General features: G+C 41.6%; 3 protein-coding genes across 3 annotated transcripts; 1 reads left to right on the top strand and 2 right to left on the bottom strand.

Annotated features, from left to right (window-relative positions):
* Positions 1-20: 20 nt before the first annotated feature.
* On the bottom strand, positions 21-3,371 carry gtpbp6 (GTP binding protein 6 (putative)). The gene is made up of 10 exons (XM_044198737.1): positions 2,652-3,371; positions 2,438-2,575; positions 2,282-2,352; positions 2,062-2,192; positions 1,892-1,962; positions 1,636-1,794; positions 1,321-1,529; positions 1,008-1,156; positions 441-593; positions 21-359 (listed from the first exon to the last, which is right to left on the bottom strand). The coding sequence occupies exons 1-10, from the start codon at positions 3,025-3,027 to the stop codon at positions 233-235; spliced, it is 1,584 nt and encodes a 527-aa protein (XP_044054672.1). The 5' UTR covers positions 3,028-3,371; the 3' UTR covers positions 21-232.
* Positions 3,372-3,783: 412 nt separating this feature from the next.
* On the top strand, positions 3,784-6,929 carry LOC122877332 (ICOS ligand-like). Its single transcript, XM_044198744.1, has 5 exons — positions 3,784-5,310; positions 5,414-5,740; positions 5,818-6,102; positions 6,186-6,356; positions 6,718-6,929. Exons 1-5 carry the CDS (start codon positions 5,247-5,249, stop codon positions 6,789-6,791), a joined length of 921 nt encoding a protein of 306 aa, XP_044054679.1. The 5' UTR covers positions 3,784-5,246; the 3' UTR covers positions 6,792-6,929.
* Positions 6,930-11,207: 4,278 nt separating this feature from the next.
* nit2 (nitrilase family, member 2) lies at positions 11,208-17,098 on the bottom strand. Its single transcript, XM_044198736.1, has 10 exons — positions 16,950-17,098; positions 16,670-16,788; positions 15,304-15,424; positions 14,285-14,373; positions 14,071-14,164; positions 13,908-13,982; positions 13,738-13,816; positions 12,682-12,780; positions 11,837-11,892; positions 11,208-11,600 (listed from the first exon to the last, which is right to left on the bottom strand). The coding sequence occupies exons 1-10, from the start codon at positions 16,975-16,977 to the stop codon at positions 11,500-11,502; spliced, it is 861 nt and encodes a 286-aa protein (XP_044054671.1). The 5' UTR covers positions 16,978-17,098; the 3' UTR covers positions 11,208-11,499.
* Between the last annotated feature and the right edge of the window lie 740 nt (positions 17,099-17,838).

Raw genomic sequence — 17,838 nt, 5'->3', positions numbered from 1 at the left:
AAAAAACAACAAACATTCTGTATGTTTTGAATCTACAATTTATATATGTTTACAAGAACGTATGTCATTGTTTTACAAAATAATACTTTTGTATTATTGTATGTATATAAACATTTGAATATACTGTACAATAAATAGTCTTTTTCTTTAAATAAAGATGTTTGTGGTACAGTCATGGACCAGTCATTTATTTGGAGCTGCAGCAGGAAGGATCACCCTCCTCCCTACTTTGCTATCTGCCTGTGAACAGTTTCTTGTAGCGTCCGTAAGCAGCCGTGCTGATGATGACCTTGACAACAGCCGAGCCTTCGTCTGCGTTCACCTGCACGTCCTGAACGGTGGCTTCCTTGTGCAGCCAACTGCGAATGAAGATGCACATTTACCATGTGTGCTCCCTTATTAGAAACAGAAAAACACAGTGAGGAAAAACCAGCTCTCACCTTAACTGAGGAGTGCCGAGGTCAACTTTGAGATCTAAAATGTGTTTTCCTGTAGAGTTCACAATCTCTTCTTCCACTGCTTTCTTCAGCTCATCGAGGCCTCGCTCTTCCAAGGCAGATATGGGCAGTGCGCTGGGCTCTGTAAACTGATAGCTGAGAGGGACAACAGAAGATACTTTGACTTTAGGCTAAACCAAGTACTGGCTCGACCCCCATTCACACAGCACACATCAAATGATGCCACGCATAATAATACCCATATGAATGCAGGGTGTCTGCAAATCCTGGAAAATTATTTATTATTATTATTATGTCTGTTAAATAGGTATCTAAATTTAATGTCTGTGTGGTTTTGAGTACAGTTAAATGTGGCATTTTATGAACTAAATTCAGTTGCATAAGTTACATTTTGTGGTTTTTGTGATGCAAGGTCTTGCGTTGAGACATTCAACCCATCATGAAATCTATTTTCTGTTTTCCCTTCAGGATAAACCTCTATATGGAATTTAAAAGATCTTTGAAAGTCTTAAAATCTATGTTGACAACAGGATTTTTTCTCTCGCTTACCTGTCGACGAGGTCAATTTTATTGTGGACTTCTATCATGGAGCTCATCAGCCTGTCAGGGATTCGCAGGTTCTTGAGGACATTCAGTACATTCAGCTTCTGATTCACCGTCTCCGGGTGACTGATGTCTCTGACGTGAACCAGCAGATCCTGGAAGGACGAGAAAGACGAACCACCGAGTCAACGATTCCACTCTTAAAGATACTTTGTTTTTTTTTTTTAAAAAACAGTCACACAAAAACTTTGGATATTCCACGAGCCAAATAGCTTGCATCTCATCACAAACACCCTTAATATGAGCATCGGGTGCATACTGAGTATTTAATATCTTCCAGGGTGGCAGAGAAGGAGTCAATGAGCTGGTGGGGCAGCTGGGACAGGAAGCCGATGGTGTCCACGTACAGAACAGTCATGTGACTGGGCAACTGGCCGGCATGGACGGTGACATCCAGCGTGGCGAAAAGCTGGTTTCTGGGTTGAAGACCACTGTCACCAGTCAGTGCTTTGATCAGGGTTGTTTTTCCTGGGCAGACGATGGAAAAAGACAACAAAAGAAGTGTGTCATCAAACTGAACCCCTGAATATTGCAATGTCAAAACAGTGTGCCAGCACTGTTTCCAGTCTCTCACCACAGTTTGTGTATCCCAACACAGAGACGATGGGGAACTCCTTGTGTTTACGCTGAGATCGCAGCATCTGCCTCTTCTTGCGCAGTTTTTCCAGCGCTGAGCGAATCTTCATCTCCCGCTCCTTCAGCAGTCTCTGCTGGACCTCCAGCAGCGTCTCGCCTGTAAGGACCAATCAGCAAGCTGAAGCTCTTATCTGACGGGGCAGCTCAATTACGATAACATCCAGGCAGACGTCACTCGGGTGTCGGGATGTTACCTGAACCTCCGATGTATCTCGACCCTCCACCCTGCTGGTCCAAGTTTGCGATTTCATTTCTCAGACGAGATCTGCCGCCGTCAGGTGAAGACATTTTAAAATCCCAGCAAAAACATAAAGTGGGAAAGAAAATATGTCAATGATGGGAAATTTTGAGAGGGCAAAGTTACCTTAACAAGGGGATCTCTGCCAGAGAGATCTGTAACTTGGCCTCTTTAGTCTTGGCGTTGCAACGGAAGATGTGGAGGACCACTGAGTATCTGTCAAAGACTTTAACCCCCCAGGCCTCCTCCAGCTCCCTCTGCATGGACAAAAAAATAAATAAAAAATTACCTTCAGTGCTTGAACCTTCCTGTATGCAGCCAGAACGCGATTTTCAGATAAGCTCACCTCAGACAAAGGAGACAGACGCTCAACATTCACAAACACGGCAGTGATCCCTGCTGTTTGCCTGATTTTCTCTGAAGGGGAGAAAGCACAGATGAGTCATATTAAAGACACTGACTCCATGCACAGACGCACAGGTGGACACAGAACGGACATTACCTGCAAGAGACTGGAAGTTGCCTTTGCCAAATATCCTCTTCTTCTCTGGTGTCTTGGTGGAGAGGATGATCTTGTCCACCACTCTCCAGTTGTCTAAAGTGTTCACGAGCCCCACAGCCTCGGCCATCATCAGCTCGGCTGCAAAGAAAGCAGAGAAAGAGTGAGATAAAGGCGTGATGCACACACACTCACATCTGAGCGCGTGTCTTGTTACCGGTGGTCAGATGCTGCTTCCTGCTCCCCCACTTCACATCAGGGTGAACGATGAACACCCTGTGCTGACCCTCTCCGATGCCTGCAGGAACGTGCTGCTGAAACAGCTCCTCCACCTCGCTGTCATCCATGAAATCTTCATCCTCATCCTCGGCGAATGCCGTGTGGCGACCGCTGCCGAAGTCCCCCGAGTGCTTCGACCTCCATGCAGAGAGCGCAAGCGCCCTGCACTGCAGGGGAGACGCACGGCTCGCTGCAGCAGCATGGTGCGGTGCGTTCAGGAGTCTGCAGGGCGTTGGAGCAGCCCTCTGACAGCTCTGCGCGCAGGGTCGCTGCAGGAGCGCTAACCAGGAACTAATCCTCCTCAGTGTCGTCATGTTGCCTCGGGAAGCGTTCCCGCTGGTGTCATCGGGACTGCAGTTAGATCTCAAGACAGTATAAACTAACTAACTGACACTGGTCATGTTAGACGAGCGCCACATTTCTCCCATCAGTGCTGTTGACGTGCTCTTCTTCTTGCTCGCTGAAGGATCATAAAACCAACCTGGAGAGCGCATACTGCCACCTGCTGTAGCAGGAAGTATTGTTGACGCACTGTCTAATTATTTTTGCACTAATAAATATATCTTAAAACAAAGTTATAGCTAGCCTAGTTATTTATGCTGAAAGGACGGCACGTTGTTTTTCTACGTTCTGTTGTGTTTTCGTCATTTTGTCCCGAGTTACGCCTTCCAGGCAGCGTTTCCTCCCGGGTTGTGTACTAAACCACAGCTTGCTTTGACAACCAAACATTTTAAGCTACATGCGAGTCAATGTATGCATTATACAAAGGTTATGGTTTGCGTTTGTTACGTAAATCCTACCAGAGTGGGACTTTTTACCCAGCTTGGGAGGAAGAAGCTGCCTGGGAGACTAAACACAGGGAGCAAAAAGATCCATAGTCTTAATACCCATAATTCACAAGGTTGTCGTCTTCCTCCCATGGGTGTATTATGCTTCTTCCCTGTTTGTCATTTCCTTTGTCATTTAGTTCTCATCACTTCCTTTACATCTTTATTGAAAATTCTCCAAGCAATACATTCAAACTAATTAGCTCACGGAGCATTACATTTCCTCTAATACAAAAACGTGCAAAAAAAAAAAAGTTTTTTGGTTTCACCGTCGTCTCAGAGGTCCGGTCTGCCCTCTAGTGGACTAAAGAGTTATTTCACCTTTGACTGTTAGTGTAAGCTTAGTTTTTAATTAAAGGGACAGGGGGATTGTCCCCTCTCACCTGTGGCGCTATTTATCCATCTGGATTGTTTTGGTGTGAGTCGCAGAGTTTTGGAGATATCGGCAGTAGAGATGTCCGCCTGTCTTGAATATAATGGGACTTTATGGCACTCACAAAAAATACATTTGAAAAACAGCAGTGTGTCTTTCCAGAAATCATGACCCGGTTACTCAAAATAATCCGCACATTTGTTGTGAGCCGTTTCATGTAGGAACTATTTTCTTTCTACCGATGGTTCCTACATGAAACTGCTCACAACAAGGTGTGTTTTTAGTGAAGCACCAGCATGGAAAAAGCAATTAGCTACTCGGGTTGTTTGATAAACTTTTGTCCAATGAGAGAGCAGATCGTCTGGATATTGTACTGCGTTAAAAAAATTTAAAAAATCTATTTGGCCTATTTGAACATAATTTTTTTTTCTGGGAGGATAATACTGGATGCCTGCTGTATAAGTAGGTAGAGATTATAGTCCTACAGATTTTTTAAAAAAACGTTATATATTGAATACAAAAGTAAAAATTGCCATCTTAAAACATAGCGTTAGTTCATTACCATACAACTAATAACATAACTGCCAAAAACACAGATCAAAGTCCGATAATTAACTTAGTAAGAAGTAAAATAAATACATAGGAAGAAAATAATGAATTATATATGACGTTATAAAAGTAAGCAACAAATTGTTGTATCCAACCTTTTTGTCCTGCAGCTTCCAAAATCTGTGTTCTACATGATTCAGTATCATCTTTACAAATATTACATTCAATATTAAACTTCTGGTGAAGAATTAATCACATGAACATATTTTGTTCCTTGTTTTAAAATGCGGGGGAAACAGGAACAGTTAAATATTATACATCAGCTTTAGAGCTCGGTTTTGACTTCTGAATCTCTGTCGGGTGCCGTATCCTTCTGCCGGGTGTGGGCGTTTGACCTAAAAAGAAGTCAAACAGGTCGGACCAATTTCCATAATATGACCCCCAACAGGATATGTGCTGATGGAAACTGAGAGGGCTGATGTTTGAACGTATTTCTGCGTGGGATTGTTGTGTAGCCTACTATTGATCATTCCAATCGGAAAAGACGAGAAAGGGATCAGGTGTGGCACAACGAGCCGCAACACGACTGACAAAGAATTCCTTCAGAGTGAATATCTGTGCGTATGACTTGGAGTTGTTAAAGGGAACGAGCCGAAGACGGGGAAGTACAGTTACACGGGCGTATAAGTTAGTAACTGACCGGTCTTTGTTTTCCACTTTAAAGAGGATAAGAACTTTGAATTGGTTTTGCGTCTTGCGCGCGCCGACGTGCAGTCAGCGGGCCATGCCGATGGCGCTGTGGCGCACAGGACTGCTGCTCTGCTTCCTCGGTTTCTGCGCCTGCCTGGGTAAGATGACTCTGTCTGGCCATGCATGTTACACACCGAGATAACCACCTACACTGAATCTCACTGATCATTTACCTGTGCTGTTTCACTGCTTTCTCTACAGAGGAAGACTGCGTCCTTGGCATAGTCGGGCGGCCTGTCTCCCTGCCCTGCTTTTACCCTCAATTATTACCCTTTGTGAATTTTTCCATTGAGTGGAGGAGAGACGATGAAGTGGTGCTCAGATCAGTGTGGGAAGAGGTTGGAAATGTAGAGGTTGAATTGAGTATTGACGGCGCCACCATCTCCGCTGACGCTGCACTGACTGGAAACGTCTCTCTGGAGCTTCCCACTGTTGATCCCAAAGAGCACAACATGAATTACAGTCTGTTCATCATTTCAGGGGGGAATCACAGTGCTGCGCTGTGCACCGTGTGCCTCAGGATAGCAGGTCAGTGTCAGACACGCAGGAAGTAATGTGAAGAGTATGTTAAGGAACTAACTCCTGTCTTTGGTGGCTGTTTCCAGCCAGTTTCAGCTCCCCGCTGCTGCAGAGGGCAGAAGCAGTGCAGGCAGGTGAGGCGGCCTTCTTGTGTCACTCCAGTGGTGGTTTTCCTGAACCTGCGGTTTACTGGCTCATCAACAACACCGAGGAGCCCCCCGAAGGCTCAGTGAGGACCCTGGCGGCATCACTCCCAGACTCCCATCTGTACAACATCACGAGCCACCTGACAGTCAACATTTCCAAAGACTCCAGCGTGTCGTGCACCATACAGAACCTGTCCATGAACGAAACCATGACATCCACAAGCTGTGAGTGATTGATCGCTGCTCATTCAGTTATTAGGCCCTTAATCACACCACTTGTTCACTAATCTCTTCTCGTCGGTGTTAAGATGGAACGCGTGGAAGCCCGGATGTGAGTCGAGCATCAGAGGCCTTGTGGATCTTTAGCACGGGTCTCTGTGTGGTGGTTGGGATCATGGTGCTGGCAGGAGTCATCTATCAGATTCACCTGGACAGGATAAGTAAGAGGAAGAAGCGCGAACACCAACACTCTAACAGAGGTAGGCATCTGCTGCTGGTGACACATCCTTCACAGAGTCCACGCTTCCAGCACAAAACTCATCACAGCCTATTGCCTTTTAGCAGTTCAACCATAGAGTTAGTCTCCTAGTGTCGACTACCCAATCAGAGTAATGCTCATGAATAATGTTAAGGTAACGTGGTTTATCACACGCTTGTTTTATTCATGTGGAAACCAACTTACTTTTGGAGAAATGGAACAACCTTTGGTAAAGAAAGTGTCAAAGAAAGGTCTTTAAACATACAGCTATGTTCATCTGGAACAAGTGCTGGTGTGTAATGTGCTTTTGTGACCACTGAAAACCTTTTGATCCTTTTGAAATTACTGTTTGCTGTCATCAGGATACAAAAGGCAAAGTCCGGACAAGGAGGAGACCGAGGCGATGAAGCCGGAGCCAAAGGAGACTGATGTGTAGAGATTTGAGTCGACAAATCCTCATTAATTGTCACTTTTTTAAACTGAGACAAAAAAAATCACTGACTTGTAAATATGTATTTATTGTGACCACTGGGGGGAGGTGTTGAACGCTGTAATAAAGATGTCCAAAGCCAAACCTGGGCCTGTTTTATTTTTATAGACTTGTTGTTGTTTTTCCATCAGGACAGATAATATGACTGAGGAGGAATTGAATATTTTCTACATTTTAAATCTCTGGTGCCAAAACCAATACAATCTTTCATGAGCCAAACAAAAGAGCAAACATAGCTATTGTTAGCCTAGCCACCATAATCAGTCTGACTAATCCATAACAGGAGTGTGGCCTCTGGAGGAGGCACTAGACCAGCCCCAAGGCAGCAGAAGTGGCATGACCGTGGTAAAATATAGCAAAATATGCACCTATTACTTATCATGGTCATTAGTATGCAGGTCACTTGATGAAAAATGGGAAATATGATGGTGCAAATAATATCAATCAGACGATGGACTGTACACTGAGTGACTCACTCCAGGCTCACTTCTACAACTCCTCAAGGAGCTGCGAGGTCGTCCTGTACGGAGGGTGCCGGGGCAACCTGAACACCTTTGAAAATGAGACAGAATACAGTGCCAGTGCAATGCATTATTATTTTTTTGCATTTTTATTGTTTTCATCTCCCAGTGTGCAATGAGGTGCCGAGAAATGATGCATGTGATCATCTATTTTCATTATATTCAGATAAACATCAAAAAGTACAGCGCAGCTTACAGTTGTATAGGGATAGACATCATAAACACTTTATAAGGACTTTAACTTTGTTGCAAACACTGCTTCTGAGTGGAAAAATCTGACATAACCTGATTACTTTCAATTTGTGGCCGCTGTACCTCTTTGTTAGTGCAGTTTTTCCGTGTTTGGCATACGTAGTAATGACATTAAACACTGTTGATGGTTAAATAATTCAGCAGCTGGACTGATGCAGCTCTGTTAGGCCTCTTCCGTCACTGTAGTTGTAGCTTTTAAAACTCACTGATCAAAGTTTAAACCGCCTGACAGCTGATTTTACAACTGACAAATACTGCAAACAACCACAAACCGACCACTGCAGACCTCTCCTCCCAGATCACAAGGAGGAACTTACCACCTCTCCTCTCCCTCCAGCCGATCAGAACACCTGGAGTTCAAACAAGGTACAGTAACTAAAATGAGGATCTAAACAGCAAATGTTTGTGTTACTAACACTTGTGTCTTAAGAGATTTCTGCTCTTGGACACATGAACATATATATTATCGAAATAAACCTGGCTACTACAAAATATTACAATCTCAGTTCATGAAGCAAGAATACAGTTTCTCCAGTGACAAGCTGCGGAAAATACTGAACAACCTTTTGACCACTTACAAAAGGGCCAAGGACCATAGTGTGTCAACAGGAGAGGGGAAAATAACTTGTGAATATTATTTGTTCTTTCACTTCCAGTTGGTAAAAGCAACATTCCCTATTTAACAACTCTGCCATTCCACAGATAATGGACGACATATTTGGAAAGTGCGAGGTTGGGAGCGCACCACCAGGCACCGTTGTTTCAACCCTTCTATTCCTACCAATCCAAACTTTCTGTTTTATTTGAGCTGAAGAAAATTTATCGACATCCAATTTTTGTTTATGTCAGACAGGCGTATATATGAGGAGAACAGTATTCTTCCCAGAACTGAACCTTGAGGCACACCATAGCTGATATGTGAAAAGGATGACATGAAGTTATTAATGGCGACACAGAATTTCCTATTGGACAAATATGATGTAAATCAGTTTAGTGCAGTGCCAGGTATGCCCACCCAGTGCCTCAGTCTATCTAGAAGAATGCCACGATTGATAGTGTCAAAGGCAGCACTTAAGTCCAGCAGCACAAGAATTGAGCACATGCCTGTTTCTGCACTCATTAAAAGGTCATCAGTGACTTTGAGAAGGGAGGTCTCAGTGCTGTGGTGTTGACAAAAGCCAGATTGGAACTTTTCAAAGGTATTATTATTTTCCACAGCATCAAGAAGCTGCTTAGATATAAGTTTTTCGAGAACTTAAAAACTTGGAAATAAAAGGCAGTTTGGAGATCGGACGATAGTTATCCAGGAGGGTGGGATCAAGCCCAGGTTTTTTTAGGACTGGTTGGACTTAACATAAACTGGCAGCCAGTAGACAGCAAGCTGTTCAAAATAGTTAGCAAAAGGGGCGCAATACAATCCATGATTTCTAATAAAAACCTAGTTGGGATTTTGTCCAGAGGGCTGGAGGATACTTTAATAAGAGACATGATGTCTGCGAGTTCAGGCAGAGTAACAGCAGAAAAATTGCTCAAAGAATCCCTGAGCGGGTGATCCACATCTAAAAAGGCAGGGTTGGGGGTGATACCAGATCTTATTAACTCCACCTTTCCAGCAAAGTGCAAAAGAAACTTTTGACAATTAGCATCACAATCAGTAGAGGCTACTTCTAAGTTAGGTGTTAAGATATATTTGCAATACTCAGTTGCATCACTCAATTCATTTTTACATAACCAATTTACCTTCTAGAGCTCCCTTCCTCCAATATTGATTTTGTTCGCGCTAACAATAACATTCAATCGAAAATGATGTTTTACTATTCAAATTTAGTTTCAACATATAAAAATCTACATTCATAAGATTTCTCAATGTCAGTGTGCACCATTCCACCAAGTCTCCTATTCACAGTGACAGTAAAACAAATACAATAAATTAAAGATTTTATATCATGGCATCATTGTGCATAATGAGTACTTTTACTTTTGATACTTTAAGTATATATTTTACATTATATATTTTTCTGATAATATAAATGTATTACATTCCTGGCTGGGTGGGGATTTAGTGTAAATTTGCATGAACAACATGTATGTAGTGTACAGTGGGTAGATAAAGTTAAACACCAGAATACATATATATCACAGTTGTGTCACAAATTTTAAGTTAAATGACCATCAGCAGTACTTGTTAGTTGTAAAATCAGCTGTCAGGCAGTTTAAACTTTGATCTGTGAGTTTTAAAAGCTACATGACACAACTACAGTGACCGAAGAGGCCTAACAGAGCTGCATCAGTCCAGCTGCTGAATTATTTAACCATCAATAGTGGGGAGTTCCAGCAAAGGGAGGAGGCAAACAAACGCAGACAAACACACATGAGACAAAGCAGGTAGGATGAAGGGACACTGACTTGAGGAAGTGCTTCACAACAAGAGAAATAAAATACCACAGTGAATGATGAAATATAAAGAAATAAAATACATTACACTACTGTGATCTAGTTTCTGGTCTTTAGCTTGTTATCTACCGACTGTACTGTGCAAACACGTTTGTTCAAACAAATTTACAGCAAATCCCCACCCATATAAGATGATGTGTGTGTGTGAGAGGTCATTTCTGATACAAATGCTGATAAATTAGAAATTCTAAAATTGAATAATTATGGAGAATAAAGGCCTGGTGAGTGAAACTGTGGGTTTTGAAGTGGGATGGAAGATGCTTTTCTGTTTGGCTGAGCAGACTCAACGGTCCTATTCAGCCAGCCCCCTTACTGCCCATTGTCCTCCCACCACCAGCCCTCCACACACACACACACACACACACACACACACACACACACACACACACACACACACACACACACACACACACACACGGCTGTAGAGACTCAGCGGAAGTGAGGAAGGAGAGAGGGGAAAAAAAACGACATTGGATAGAGTACAGGGATGGAAATAAAATGGTGATGTCTAATAATGTTTAAATATTAGTTGGTTTAATTATCCTGCAGAAACGCAATCTCTTTTTGAGGAGTGGTGTCATTGCAAATACTCAAACATCCAAAATGTTTAATAGGTCGCAGAGGAACCAAGTTTTTAAAAGTGTTCTTCTTCAACCCTGTGTGCACGAAAATGAACCCTACTCAGCTGTCCTGGTACAGAACCCTGGACTGCAATCACACCACACTGCATGAATTACAAATGTGCGAAAGTTTCTCCCGTATGCCAGTCCTCAGTAGCAGTGAGCCATAGGTTTTTCATGTCCAACATGTTTGACATTATTTCTCTGGAAACAAATCCTTTACTAATTACCTGCTCTTTTCTTAGAGACCTGAAGAGGTGAAAGTATCTAATAGTGTTGACTAGCCAATCAGAGTAGTGCTCATGAATAATGTTAAGTTAATGACCCTGAACTATGAACTGAATATTTTCCACATTTGATATCTCTGGTGCCACAACTAATACAATCTTTCATGAGCCAAAAAAAGATTGAAAAATAATAACAATTAAATGATTTTTTTCAGGAAATGCCAAACATTCATTTTCCGATAATATGAAACCGATTAAAGGTTGTAGATTGTCACATTAGAGAGGATGTAACCAGCAAATGTTTATTTTTATTTAAACAATTAACTGCTTACCAGAATTGTCATTGATTTTCCATTGATCAACTAGTCATTTCAGCAGCGGACATTACACAAAACAAATCACAGTTCCATCCTCAAGAAGTGAGCAGCGTCGTGGTGCTCAAAACATGTTGACATCAGTGAATCAGTGATCTTCCAAACTGCATCGCTTGTTTCCACAATTAAGTCTTGTGCTCTGTTGCGGCTCAGATCAGATCTGTCGCATAGTTTGTGTCGCACCTTCTTTCTCAGGGTCGCAGCGCTCAGCTCGATCCTCCCTGCGCAGACGTCACTGTGTAGATGTCGTCACGACGCTGAGCTGAGATCGGGATCTGCTGCCGGATGTCGGCTAAATACTGCAGGTCTGGGAACAGGTCAGATGTGGATACAGAGAGGTTTAGCACAGTCTCCAGACATGACACCTGTACCTACCCTTCTAAGTAATCAGATTCATTTTCACACCTCTGGATTGCAGCGCTGAGATGCATCATGCCACTACTTTTTCCTCACGATCTGATCAAAGGTGTCTGAGATATCATGCGTGAGACTCTCTTGATAAACACGGTCTCCAGAAACAAGCAAAACCGCTCTTCCACTCACCGATATCAGCGTAAATAATGGCCTCCTCTGGTCCAGCCTTGGAGATAACTTCTCCCCTGCAAACACAGACTGCAACAATCACAAAGTCTGCAACATTTAATACTTAAAAACCTAAAAAAAAAAGACCTAAAAAAGACAGACAGCAGAAGATGCAGTTGGACTTTAGTGGAAAACAAAAGCTTTCAATATGACACCAATATCCACCAACAAGTACATTTACTAAACTACTGTAAGTTTGAGGTTCTTGTACTTGGGTACTTCCATTGCATGCTACTTATACTTCTACTCCGCTACATCTCAGAGGGAAATATTGTACTTTTTACTCCACTTTTTATTTTACAAATAAAACATATGATCATTTATTAAATATGATGCATTGTTACAGATTAAAACTACCCAGCAGTAAATAAAGTAGTTCAACTTAGCTTCACCTCAGACAGCTAAAATGTTAATTACATTTGAATGCATAATAATCCAACAATGTTATACTGTATATAATAATGTAATGCTCACAGGAGACAATTTTGTGTATAATGAATAGTAGTGCTTTTGATATTTTTGGTACATCTTCCTGATAATACATCTGTACGTTAACTAAGGACTTATACTTGTAATGGAGCATTTTTACCTTGTCAAAAGGATCTGAATATTTTTGCTGGTTTTGATTATGGTTTTACTGACACATGTAAATCCCTCCCTCTGTCGCTTTCCTTTCATTCACTCGTGGCTCCCTCGCCAGCAGCACTAACTCGCGTTCCCTCCAATTCCTTCCTCACTGCACATTAACAGTCACACATAGCATGAGCTGCGCAGAGGATACAACATGTTCGTGGTTGTTACTGTACCATGGGTTAACAACGGTGCTGTGCCCCCAGGCGACATATGAAGCAGTTTCATCTCTGGCAGGAGACGCCGTGGCCACATACACTTGGTTATCAAGCGCCCTGCAAAGGAGACGACGAAAGGATGTATGTCAAATTATAGAGCAGTAAATTACAGCTTGTGCACAGTTGTGAAAACCAAAATATATATAATAATTCATAATTATCACATCATTGCCATGGATACAATCACAAAGAAGAGCATGTCTTTGGTGTTGCTTCTGTAATGTAAATTGTTAAAAATAGATAATGTAGAAAATGATGCCTCTATTAACCATAATTCGATTCTTTCTCAAAGTATTTGCTATTTGAAAGTATTATCTCATTCATTTTACATATTTTATTCTGATAAAATGCATGCTTTGGTTGTATTTAAGTCTGCAGCTTCTGAAAATCAGTCCAGATCATTTTCATCTGGGATTAATCCTGACAGAATATAAACTTGTTTCATGGACACTTTACAAAATGTTACAGCAGTATTATTACTTATTATCAGATTTATATGATATAACAGTCAAACTTCAGGTTATGGTTGCAGGCTTGGAACCTCCTTTCTGTTCCTCTTCCTCCACAGATAATATTACGTCCCCTCAAGTCACTCTAATCATATCACATGGTGCAGGATGTATTCACGCCTGAAGTTCGGAATATCACGTTGTCTTCTACACTTAACTTAACAGTTCACTATTACTTTATACCGTATTATTATCATCAACCGGTAAACCCATTTTGTACTTCACACTTATTTTAATTTTCTTATACCCACTTGGTACTTAATTTATCTTACCTGTATTATAGTGTATTATATTTTTTGCTTAGTACTTCTACTCCTGTGTGCACTGACGTGACAGTGAGCAGCTGTAACAAAAGAGTTTCCCCTCGGGGATCAATAAAGTATTTCTGATTCTGATTGACATACTGTGTGATAGACATGAATCAACCATGAATCACGGTTCACTCTAATCAATATTTTTCAAAAGCAAAATGTTTTTGTACAGTGACTTGGGCTCTCAGTCTGACCTTCCCCTCTGAAGGAGCTCCCAGTGGGCTGGACCAGTCGTCATGTTGAAGGCTCCAGGATAGACCAGCAGCTGACAGCCTGAGGACAAAAGGACAACCGATCGACTATTCTGCACACCATTAAAAACAGCCCAGTGGATGCCGCGTGAACAGTCTAATCAGCCACTTACCTTTCCTGCTATAGAGCTGTGCGAGCTCTGCAAACCTCATGTCATAGCAAATCCCCACTCCCACTTTACAGAACGCTGCAGGAGGAATTACAGAGAAAACACATTAAAATGATGCTCGTCCAGCTGCAGGGGAGAAAACAGGAGTCAGGAGATGTCACTTAACGTGTTTCAAACATGGACAAACTGTTGCCTGGGCTCAGCGTCTCAGACTCCTGGAAGCGGATTTTCCCTGGAACGTCGATGTCAAAGAGGTGAATCTTGACGGAGGAAACATTGAAAGATGAAGAGAAACAATTTGCGGTGGCCAATGTCCTGCTATAACCTCTATGAGTTCATGAAGTAGTTTAAACACATTACTGTAGTTGATGTACACGTACCTTCCTGTGTTTAAGAATCAGCTCTCCATCAGGCCCAAACACTGTACAGCTGTTATACAACTTCCCACCGTCCTCTTCAGGGATGGATCCTGGTGAACAACAAGTCACATGGTTCATTCCGCCACTGGAGAAAAACGTGTTTTTGTATAATATTACTGGTGATTTTTTTGTGTAGTTTCCACGTTACTTTACATTGTTTCCTCAACTCTAATTAGCCCCCAAAACTCCTTAATTAGCACCAGGTGAATCTAATCAGCTGACAGGTAAGAGCCAATGGCAACAAGCCCTTCTGCCTATACACCAGTACACTTAGTTTGTGCAAAATTCCTGATTGGATACTCATACACCATCAGACATTTTCAATCTGTGACATTCAGGGTATTCTGGAAGTTATTTTGTGATGAGGTTAATCTACTTTTTGATCTACTTTTTTGCCCAATTCTACACAATTAGCCTCATCTACCAATATTATTTACATGTTGTAGCAGGAAAAACACTGGTGTAATTAATAACATTAACGATGTCTGCAAAGCATGTAGGTGTGTCAGTTCCAGGGCCCTGCTCCTGTGCATGAAGCATGCACGGGGACACTTCAGTGAAACAGAGGTCGTTGATTCTGTTGTTAAAAAGACCTATTGTGGGTAATATGTTACAAGATCAAAATGACTAGATAAAGGCTATTCTGTGGACACGTTTAATCAAATATTTAACACTGTGTTGGTTGTAAATGGTTCATCATCCACTTCTCAAACATTAGAATCATGAATGTAGTTCAATTGTTTAATGTTTAATTAATTGTTTAATTCAATTAAAATTTTAATTTACATGGAGGGACGAATAGTGATATACCAGTATTGCCAGTTGCTGTTTCTATTGTTTTAAAGCTGTTACTGCCAGTTAAGAAAAAGTGAGAGTGGCTTGCTCCACTAATACGACAATATTTCATGTGGCTTAACTGAGATTATTTATTAACTCTGCTGTCGGTGGAGAAAGTAAATGATGCACAAATGCTTCCCTACCTCCCACTAGATACACCTTATTCTCCTTCGCTGCCTCTGACAGCACCTGAGTGGACTCTCCTGGGATCCTTTCAGCATACGGAGAGAAGAAGTTGGTTCCATATGGAGAATTGAAGCATTCCTGTATTAATGACAGGTGAGAGAGCATCAGTTTTACAGCAGGAAGTGAGTGGTGACTTTAATTTTGGAGTCAGACTCATGCACTGAGGAACTTAAGTCTGAATTTGACATCTTTCAGCCCTGGCGACACATATTTCCAGTGTTTTGTGTGCCCCAAATGTTTAATTAACGATTGTGTGTCCAACTATGCTAAAAGTACACCAAAGAGTCTGGGGTGGTGCAGGGGCAAAACAGCCACCACTGCAGAGACCTGGGCACAGTTCCTGGCAGAGGCAACTCCACCTGTTCTGAAGTGTTTGCAAGTGGGAAGCTGGTGAGGGATCATGTCCTTAAGTCGCTTCAAAATGTAAAAGTAAACTGCAAAAGAAAACCACTACACCCACAATCACCACATACTTATATCTTAAAACTCAACTTTTTAAATTTTTGGTTTCACAATGAGACAACCTGCCCCAAAAAGACTAAGTCAACAAGCACACGGCTACATAATTAACTGTAAGCTAGCTACCACATAGCTTAACCTAGCAAAACAAAAATAAGTTTAGATTTTAGCTGTTCTCAACAGAAATAAGTGTAATAACACTTCGTAACAAGTCGGAGCCAACAATGCAACTAAGTTGAAACTCAATAGAAGTTTCCATGGGACATGCTACGGTAGATTAATAATTAGTAAAAGGCTAACGTTAAGTATATAGCCTATATCTCCAATAATATAGGAATCACTATATTATGTAAAACTAAAAAAACAGTTAGCTCATTCTTGAACATAATCAGCGGTTATAGTTTGCCCTTTTGCTCTGTAGAACTTGTTGCATTTCTCTGTTTGCTAGTGTTTTTCTATTTGCAGCACATTTGATTATGCCATGTGTGTTGTGGTTAGCGAATGTGCTTAATGTCCTTGTGTTTTATTCATTTACAGCGTTTGTTTTTTGTAAATGCTGCCTGTGTTGTGTCTTCTTTTATACAGTTATTGTGAAGATTTGTTCTTCATTTGTTTGTCCTTTCTAAAGTTGCTGTGCTTGGAGCTCAACACACAGCAATCGAACGAACGAATTTTGGCCTCTGACAACCAACAAACATTTGGTCTCATCAATGAAGTGACCATGCAAAGACCCTCAAAATAAACAGGTATGCGTTTGATAGGAACAGCATATTGCAGCGCCCTCTGTCAGGCTGTAAAAGCAGTGTGACAACCAGCCCCAGCCTCCCCTACTGTCCCCGCATCAGAGACCCTCCTCCTCCTCACCGGCAGCAGCACCACTTTGCTGCCTTGTCCTGCAGCCTCCTTCACCAGCCTCCGGGCTCTGCTCAGGTTGTCCGCCTTGACGCTCGTCACCTGCAGCTGGACCACAGCCAGGCGGAACGCTGAGAAAACAAGACAACTTTATAACTGTGCAGTGTCAACACCTGGAGGAGACATGTGCAGACTGCAGTCGATATAATTAAACTATAAATGCACTCGGTTGTATATGTGCATATTAGTTAGCTACAACTTCAGTAAAATAAATAGAAAACTTTGTACTTACTGGACATTGCTTTAGCTAAAGTGGACATGAACGCAGAGTAGTCCTGTTTGGTTTCACAGTACAGAGCAGACAGGTCATGTGATTCCGGGTGGCTATTTGGTTTTCAAAATAAGAGTCTATGGTTAGTCCATAGCCCTGGCACGGTTTTACGACCTCAGGGAGGTCCGGTCAAACTAAATACAACGATACAAAATAATAATAATAATAATAAACGCCTGCAGGTGTAAAGTGATTTTTCTTCTAACATAATGTCACCCTACGACACATGATAGAGCTCATATAAAGTTCTTAACTTTTAGTGTGAAGTTTTGCGGCCAAGTTAGCAAGGGGTGGGTGTTTCAAGTCTTTCCTCATTGGTTAATCGTGTCAGCAACAAATATTAGCTTGAAATTAACATACTTAGCAAAAATGTACACGATACTCACAGCGGTTAGTCATTATAAGCACATACTAACTGTGACTATACTGTGTATTTATACTAAACAGAACTGCCTCTGAATTATCATTTTGACTGTTCGGACCTTTATTTCCTTCTAATGCACTGAAGGTAAAGACAGAGAGGACCATAGACCAGACTCTTCATATTGCTACTGGCTGTTCTGCTTCTTGCAGGGGATATTTGTTTACTTACCATTGTAAAGCAGGTAAAACACAGAGCATGATATTCTTGTTCCACGATGACTTGTTTACAATAGTCAGAAATAAGACACCAGTGTAAACAGTTTTCTCTGTTATAGTACACAGCAACTGGTTTGCAAATAGCAACTTTCCAACATAGAGGAAAAATGTGCAAGCTCTGTGAAATGCATATTGTAGCTTTTTACACAGCCACAGCAAATATAACCACTATTTGAATTTACATGTGTCAAATAATGTATGAATGACAACA

Source organism: Siniperca chuatsi, linkage group LG6 (genome assembly GCF_020085105.1).
Source record: "Siniperca chuatsi isolate FFG_IHB_CAS linkage group LG6, ASM2008510v1, whole genome shotgun sequence".
NCBI lineage: Eukaryota > Metazoa > Chordata > Actinopteri > Centrarchiformes > Sinipercidae > Siniperca > Siniperca chuatsi.
The sequence above is the reverse complement of the archived record's forward strand: the minus strand, read 5'-3'. Positions and strand labels throughout refer to the sequence as shown.

Excerpts from the sequence above, each read along its gene's own strand:
- gtpbp6 (XM_044198737.1), bottom strand. The coding sequence starts at position 3,027 with ATGACGACACTGAGGAGGATTAGTTCCTGGTTAGCGCTCCTGCAGCGA. Across the intron at positions 2,353-2,437 it reads CAACTTCCAGTCTCTTGCAG|AGAAAATCAGGCAAACAGCA; the intron begins GTAATGTCCGTT and ends TCTCCCCTTCAG. Across the intron at positions 360-440 it reads CTCGGCACTCCTCAGTTAAG|TTGGCTGCACAAGGAAGCCA; the intron begins GTGAGAGCTGGT and ends CTTCATTCGCAG.
- LOC122877332 (XM_044198744.1), top strand. The coding sequence starts at position 5,247 with ATGCCGATGGCGCTGTGGCGCACAGGACTGCTGCTCTGCTTCCTCGGT. Across the intron at positions 5,741-5,817 it reads CGTGTGCCTCAGGATAGCAG|CCAGTTTCAGCTCCCCGCTG; the intron begins GTCAGTGTCAGA and ends GGCTGTTTCCAG. Across the intron at positions 6,357-6,717 it reads ACACCAACACTCTAACAGAG|GATACAAAAGGCAAAGTCCG; the intron begins GTAGGCATCTGC and ends TGCTGTCATCAG.
- nit2 (XM_044198736.1), bottom strand. The coding sequence starts at position 16,977 with ATGTCCACTTTAGCTAAAGCAATGTCCA. Across the intron at positions 15,425-16,669 it reads GCAAAGTGGTGCTGCTGCCG|GAATGCTTCAATTCTCCATA; the intron begins GTGAGGAGGAGG and ends TCATTAATACAG. Across the intron at positions 13,983-14,070 it reads TTTGTCCATGTTTGAAACAC|CGTTCTGTAAAGTGGGAGTG; the intron begins GTTAAGTGACAT and ends TTCCTCCTGCAG.